This window comes from Juglans regia, chromosome 7 (assembly GCF_001411555.2).
Source record: "Juglans regia cultivar Chandler chromosome 7, Walnut 2.0, whole genome shotgun sequence".
NCBI classification, from domain to species: Eukaryota; Viridiplantae; Streptophyta; class Magnoliopsida; order Fagales; family Juglandaceae; genus Juglans; species Juglans regia.
In genome coordinates this window covers 33891694-33899542 of record NC_049907.1, presented here as the reverse complement: position 1 = coordinate 33899542, position 7849 = coordinate 33891694, and the positions used below count along the sequence as shown (strand labels likewise).

Sequence of the window (7849 nt, the reverse complement as noted above, 5' to 3'; positions counted from 1 at the left end):
TATTAATTTATAAAATTATTTTATATAATTTCATGGGACGTGAATTCAAAAACAAACAAGAAGCGGAGAAGAGAAGAGAGAGAGAGGACGCCGTTTGTGGGCGTCCCCTTGCAAAGAATGAAAGATGTGATGTAATTCATTAGGCTAAAAGTCGAATCATTTCTTCAATAGTTTAGGTCTCCAAAAACAAATAATAAAAATAATGGACTGTGCCCTTTATTTTACGGAGGAAATTCGAACTCACATTCTCACCCACATTTAATATCGAAAATATCACTGCCCGCAGCACAGTGAATTAAGCTCTCTCGGACCGACCGAGCAGAGAGAGAGAGAGAGAGAGAGAGAGCTGTTTTGTTGTTAACAGGGTCACGGAGCGTGAGAGGCAGTGCGAGAGCGTGGAAGCAAGAGGGAAAATGAATGAGGACGCGAAGAGGAGCATCCCTTCTGGTCTGACCGTGAAACCTTCGATCTCTGAAGACCGTAAGCCCTCGTTGGCGGCGACTCCTCTTTCCGGAAAGCGCGTCATTATCAAGAGCGCCGACATGCTCGCCGACATGCAAAAGGAGGCCGTAGACACTGCCATCGCCGTCAGCTTCTCTCCGATACTCAAAAACTTTTTTTTTTTCCTTTTTGAAAGAAATCTTTTACATTTATAAATTTGTGATTTTCTTCTTCAGTTTTTAAAATTCTTGTCTGATATGTGGGAATGGGAACTGTTAGGCATTTGAGAAGCACGGTGTTGAGAAGGACGTTGCAGAGCACATAAAGAAGGAATTCGACAAGCGACACGGCTCCACCTGGCACTGCATCGTTGGTCGTAACTTCGGTAATCTCCCTTCCCCTTCATTATTGCTCACTTTCGGTTTCTTGGTTTTTGTTTTCTTCTGGGATTTTTTTATAGGTATTTTTCTGGGTTTTATTGTGGTCTAGTTTTAAATATGATGATATGTATATGGAATCGTTTTGCGCTTCTCGTTTGTACTGGTCATTGGGTAATATTTGCTGTTCGATTTGAGAATAGATCTACTCTCAAGGTATCGATTACATGCTGGAAATGTGGTTGAATCTAGCCATATTACGTTCTTGTTTATTTACTTTGCTTGCGTTTTTAATAAAAACTTGGAAGCAGCACCGAAGTTGATGGGTGACACCGAGCTGATAGTATTAGACTTGATTTGAAAAAAATGCTTGATACTTAGTTTAATGACAAACTACAGTAAAATCTCTAAACGCATTTGATCTCGGATTGAGCTCATTCTTAACCCTGAAATCCCATTTATTGGCTGGACCTTGCAATTAATGTTATTAGTGTCTTAAGAGTGGCGGAAAGCAAGGAAAGCAAGTTCTGATCTTGATGCAGTTCATGAAGCCACGATTTTCCCTTTTCTGTTCAATGATACGAATATCTTATATATCAATTTTGATTGAAAGATACTAGATGTGGAGAGGCTTTTCTTGATGGTTTTTGGCTGAATTAATCGTAAAGGAAGGGAGAAATAAGGTAATTGCATTACTTGAAACTAACTAACGCTTGGGGTTGTGAGATAGTTCATCAAGAACATGTTAAGTATACAAACTTGTACTTACAAAAAAAAAGTATACAAACTTGTAGTTCAAGCCCGTATAGGAGTTGTGATACACTACCCATGCAACTGGCATCCCATCATGCTGTGGTTTTCTTGTAGTATGTTTGCCTGTGTCTAAGTATATTATTTTTTTAATACTACTCTGGTACAGATTTTAGAGTTCTGCATATGCAGCGCATTGTGTTGAGGCATGATAAAGAGTAATATAACAAGTTCTGTTAGTGAGTATCTAAGCTAATAAAACATCTGGGCCTTTCCTTGAATACTATTGTTTTGAAATGACTTGATCCAGAACTTCTTTTCTTTTTTTTTTTCTTTTTTTTTTCTTTTTTTTTTTTAAATGTCGGGGAACCTCTCCTAGGCAAAGGCCCTTCAAACTCATCCCTGCAGAGTAAACCCCGGTCCCGTGCACCGCACTCTTGGAAGTTTCCCTACACGGAATTGGTTAAATCGCACTGACTTTTCACCTGTGGGTGTGCCCCCAAAAGATTGTTTGCACCCATGAGGTGTTGAACCTTGGACTTTGAAGGAAGTGATACCCCAAGACTAAGGCCTTCACCACTTGGGCCAACCCTTAGGGGTTTGTTCCAGAACTTGCATTTACATGGACACTCATTTAAATTCTTTGAATGTCATCTGTTGACTGACCATTATAAGATGTGGTTGAAAGTGATATTTAACTGTCAAATGTGAATTGGTGTTTTGGTTGGTTGGATTACTCTGTCTTCTAGATAACAGTTGGAAACAATTTTGTCTATCATTGCTCATCTTCTTTGCTATGACATTTTGAAAGTTGAAACCACAAGCAATATGTTTCCTTTTAGTTGTCTGCTTCTCAGGTTTCCTTTAGGTGTGTGGGGGGCATTATGCTTGTAAGTTTTCAGCATTTCTCAATGTGCAATTCCGTAGGTTCGGTACAAACCTCTGGCTTCAGGCACGGGCAATTGCTTGATATCTGCTTCCATGTGAAGTCTTGGCTGACAACTACTAAAATAGCAATGGCCCTTAATTATCAATTTTTTTTTTATATAAGTATAATTTTCGATGTTCTGCTGTTGATGTGTATATTACAGGCAAATTCTTTGGTTTGCTTTCCTGAGTGACGTAGACCTTCCAGCTCCAGACATTTGTGGACTTCCAAAAAGAACCCCATAAATTGTTGCTTGGCCTATATAAACTATGATACAAATATAATTCCATCTATTCATTCTTTGAATAAATAGAAAAATTCACATTTTCTTGTTCCCATTTTTATCGTTTCTTAGTGTTGAATGTTTGGTAAAAACCTGGAACTACTTATAAAAAAAATCTTGTTGACGCATTTAAATTACTTGTTTCATGTGCAGGTTCATATGTGACTCATGAAACAAACCACTTCGTTTATTTCTATTTGGATCAGAAGGCTGTGTTGCTATTCAAATCTGGCTAATTCATTGTGATGTTGACGAAGATGGTAACGTCGACAATGACAAAATTTGGGATTAAGACACTATAATTAGAACCTGTACGTGTTTACCATGTATATCTTGTAACACTTGAATTGGCTTGGAACTTTAGATACCCGATCTGTTCTTGACTCGAGGGCAATTAGATGTTTCTGGGAAGCTAAATGAGTCCCGGTTGCTTTATCTAAAACTTGATTAGCACATTGGGGCTCAGTGCATATCTATGTGATCATCTGTTCTAGTCCAATTTGAAGTTAATATTGAGGTTGGATGAATGTCCCGACTTCTTCCATCTTTGCTGCAAATATTAGTGGAAAAAGTAGCTTATAGGACTAGGAATATCAAGAACAGTGAGGCCAACCTAGTAGGATATCTGGATGAAAACTTCTCGGCCGCATTCCAGACTATGCATTGTTAGTTAGCTTGTTTTTCAGAATGTCAATGTTGTGTGGATGGCTTTGGTATTCCCAGATACACTGGATATTGAAGCTTATAGTTGTGCCTGGATCTTTTTAAATATCGTGTAAATTATACATGGTTTCAGATTGTATGGCAAGCGGGGGATGCTTCAATGGATGGCTATTCAATCTTTAATCAGAAGAATGCTTTAGGAAATTGACAATAAAATGCCTGTGCAACTGGAAAAATGTTTTGTCTTGATAGTCTTCAAACGTGAGCCCATGATGAAGTTAAGGTCTCGTTTTTCAGAAAATATTTCATCTTATTTTATCTAATCATTGTAATTTTTTTTTAATATAAAATAAAATAAATATTTTTTTTTAATTTTAAAATAAAAATAAATTATAATAATATTTTTTTTAATTTTTTAATTTTAATTTTAACTTATCGAAAACAAATGAATCCAGTTCGTTTTTGAAATGGAAGTTTGGGCCGTTGAATTTCTATGGACTTTGCTTTGGATTTGGGACTTTAGGCCTAAGGAGAAATCATGTGGTGGGGGCGTCCAATTCGATTAACGACGTCTTCCTTAATCGTTCCTATGTAAACACACTGACCGTTGGAGAAGTCGGTTTAAAAACACCATAAACATACAAACTTTGACTTAGAAAAGGTTGCATTACTGTAGTGTCTTTGAAAGAAATGCAATTACAGTGCTCTATCAGATCTATGGGTTCTCTAAATGACCACAAATTCGAAGCCGGGGGATTCAATATCAGAGTTCAAATGGGAGCTGGGTGAATGTGGCAATGGGGTGTGTGTGTGGTAGGGGAAACGGTTGTCAGCAAGCATTCTGCTTTCCTTTTCTCTACTTACTTTTTGAAGGGTATCTGATTTGGTGTAGCTTATGAAGAAGAAGAAGAAGAAGAAGAAGAAGAAGATATTATTCCTTTCCTTGGTGTAAAAGTGGCAAACTGAATTCTCACAGAACGAACACAATTCTCCACCACCTCAAAGGGATTGTAAAATGCATCTTTGCCCTGTGAGACAAACAATTGCCGCTTGTCTCTTTCCAGGAATGTAATATGCAAGGTCTGAGGGGCAGAGCATAAAGACAAGTGGCAACCCCTATTTAGTATTTATTCCTATTACCTAGTATGATTGCCCAATCTCTCTCTCTCTCTCTCTCTCTCTCTGCTCCCTTATGTGCTTCTTTCTAGGGTTCCACTTTCCAACTTTGAAAACTGCATGCCCACATCGCAAAGTATAAGATTCTAGGCTCCAAATTCCTGACCCCCATTATTCAATGTTCTGAACCATCATTCAATGCTCACCTTGTGGGCGTTTTTCACCCAGAAAACGTGCATTTCTTGAATATCTTTTTTTGGTTTATTAGCCTGACATGTATGTATTCGTCTGCGTGTGTCACCTTCTCCAAACTGCTTTTCCTAATTACTCTTTTGCATTAGGAAAAAATAAAAACTTATCTATGCATATATGTTGATGCCGTATGAATCGGAACCAACTCGCTAACATGTAGAGTCATGGGCATAAGATCAGAGTCAAATTAAGCACCATATACGTCATGTTTTGAATCTAAATGTGAGGATACTTGAATTTTGAGTAAATCCAATTGATTCATGGATTTAGAAACCAAAATAATTTGAAGTGATACCTAGGACCTGTCACCTTTTATGGTTAAAAATTGGAACTTTATTTATTTATTTATTTCTAACCAATTTACATGCCCAATATGAGCGCTCTGGTCCAGTCGAGAACGGGGGGAGTGTACTGACATAAAGAGTGAAGATAGAGTAATCAGAATCATTTCCTAGCATTATTGCAATAGACAAACAAGGCCTTACCAATTCCATGATAGATAATGTGTCCATGTTTAACAAAAAAGAAAAAAAGACGAGCAAATAAAACAAAGCTAAAAACAAAAGAACAAATAGTCGAAGTTCTGATGTAGCAAATGCTGGGACCACGACATTTTTCCTTGGTAGTACCATTTCTTCGTTTAACTATTACGTACCATCTTTCTTAGTTCCATTAAAACACTACTGTTCTCTCCATTGATGTACCTGGACTTTCACCCCCCGGATTTTCACTGAAATGAGCATCCGAGGACACAACATTTAAGGTTTGCTCTGTCATCTTTGCAAAAAGAGAACAAAAACCAGCCCATTGCTCGTCCCAAAGTGCTAGCAAGATGATAACTTTCGTAAAGACAACTACTTTCTCTGATTTTAAGATTCAAAAATCAAAATCATAACCCAATCAACTAATTAAAACAGTTCATATAGAGATTTGAATACCATTAATTCCCTCTTAACAATGACACAAAACCTACACGTCTCCACCGTTGTTTATGCACCAAAAACCATGGGCACTCACAGATACGATGGGGAATAAGTCAAAAATGACTTCTTTGGCTTCATACTAGGAAGCAAAACAAAAGGACAGAGGATGTCAGAGTCATAACAAAATCAACCAAGGTTAAAACTGGAATACAAAAAAAACGCCATCTTTCAGTTTCACAAATTTCCTTCTCTCTCAGTACGCAAACCCTCCCGCTCCGTTTCTTGTCCCTTTGCGGTGATGATGAGCCGTGGAGGAGGAAGAAGATGGAGATGGAGATGGAGAAGAAGAAAAAGACGAAGAAGTGGGTTTCATGGCGGCCAATGAACAGTAGTTTTTGCGAAGACTCTCTTCCTCGTCCATAAAAATCTGCCTGCACCTGCACTCCACACTACAAAATGCCCTGTCTCCTCTGCATAATGCATATTACACCACAGAATACAGTACCCAAAAATCAAATCTCTAGAAAAACAAACCAACCCATGATGTAAAAAATAAACCAGGAAAATAGATGAGAAAGAAAGAAAAGGAGATAAGACTTAGAAAGATCTGGTTTAGGGGCTTACTTGTACATGTAGATGTCTTTTCCGGACAAGAGCTTTTGGTTACAGAGAAAGCACCGGTCAAGGAAAGTGGGTCCCGGAAGAAGATAATGGACGTTTCTATGGGAGGAAGGAGGAGGAGTAGAGGGAGGAGGCAGAGAAGGAGAGGAGTTTTTTTTAAGCAACATGGTAGTCTTGTTGATAACCTGCGCGGGGGTCTTCCTGCTAACACCACCCTTTTGGGCTTCCAGTACTACACTCAAACCCGCCATATCTCATTCTATTATCTGTTTCTCCTCACTCTCCAACTCTCTCTCTGTGTGCAGTCTGGTTAAGGTGGTGGCGGTGATGGAGGAGACGTTCTGGTTGATGAAAATCTGAGAAAATTAAATAGAAGCGAGAGGGAGAGAGAGAGGCAGTGAAGGAGAGAACGGGTGGCCTGGTGGAGGGAGGTACGGAAGATAGTGGGTTTGGTGGGGCCCCTACAGCTATGGAGCAGTAATAAGAACGATTGGCGTAGCGAACGATTTGACTGCTTTTGTCGATCAACTGCCACGTACTCGCTTTAGTTTCCATTTCATTTTCTTTATATATTTCTTTTTTCCAAGTTTGTGGGTTATTTTGTCTGCTAGCTTGTGTTTACGTTTTTAATTAACTTTGAGTTTTTTTAAAAATATTTATTTATTTTTAAATCATTCCTTATCGGTATAATCTCACAAGTCACAACAACCAATTCTATTTATATTTCGATTAATAAAAAATACAACTTTTTTTTCTTTTTCTCTTTTTATGTATACTGTGCTTTTGGTTTTCTAGACAAATCTATTGGCTCGATTTATTTTCATATTTTATATTTATAATTTTTTTTATAAAATATGAAAATATTTTTTATAAGATATAGAGATATTTTTCATAAAGTGTGATGTGTAGAATAATAAATAATAATTGATGAAATATATATATATATTATATATTCGTACATGGGTCAAACCAGGCAAAGAATTAGAAGCTGTCTGGATTTGTTTTCGTATGTTATTGTTTTGGTTTGGTGATGTTAATGTACATTCTGTTGGCTCGTCAACTTACGTATATTACTAATCTAATATATATATAAAACCTACGACGGCATGCATTTTGTGGACTCGCGCGTGGGTTTACAGTAGTAGGACTGAGATCATCCATGCATGAGACACAAGCCCCACGTGAAAGCCACCCCCATCCCCCACCAACCAACTGCTAATTAATTACCATCACTTCCTTTTCGAAACAATTTAGAAATTTAATCACAAAATTAGAGTTCTAATTAACACTACTTCATGGTGGCCGGCCGGGGATTAATTAAATTAATCTCTCTCGATAAATTAATAGCATCCAAAGTTTAAAAATATTTGTCAAAAAAATAATTATTTGTAATAAACTATTTACGATAAAAACAAGATTTTTATTTTAGTAGAAAATGATAAATTTCATCATAAATAACTATTTAAACGTGTTTTTCTTATAGTGATTAATTACT

At 37.3% G+C, this 7849-nt stretch overlaps 2 protein-coding genes across 2 annotated transcripts; one reads left to right on the top strand and one right to left on the bottom strand.

Annotated features, from left to right (window-relative positions):
• Nucleotides 1-228: 228 nt before the first annotated feature.
• Nucleotides 229-3428, top strand: LOC108987301 (dynein light chain 2, cytoplasmic). The gene is made up of 3 exons (XM_018960189.2): nt 229-587; nt 721-826; nt 2933-3428. Exons 1-3 carry the CDS (start codon nt 414-416, stop codon nt 3013-3015), a joined length of 363 nt encoding a protein of 120 aa, XP_018815734.2. The 5' UTR covers nt 229-413; the 3' UTR covers nt 3016-3428.
• Nucleotides 3429-5841: 2413 nt separating this feature from the next.
• Nucleotides 5842-6780, bottom strand: LOC108987285 (FCS-Like Zinc finger 15-like). The gene is made up of 2 exons (XM_018960177.2): nt 6358-6780; nt 5842-6203 (listed from the first exon to the last, which is right to left on the bottom strand). Exons 1-2 carry the CDS (start codon nt 6603-6605, stop codon nt 5987-5989), a joined length of 465 nt encoding a protein of 154 aa, XP_018815722.1. The 5' UTR covers nt 6606-6780; the 3' UTR covers nt 5842-5986.
• Nucleotides 6781-7849: the final 1069 nt, after the last annotated feature.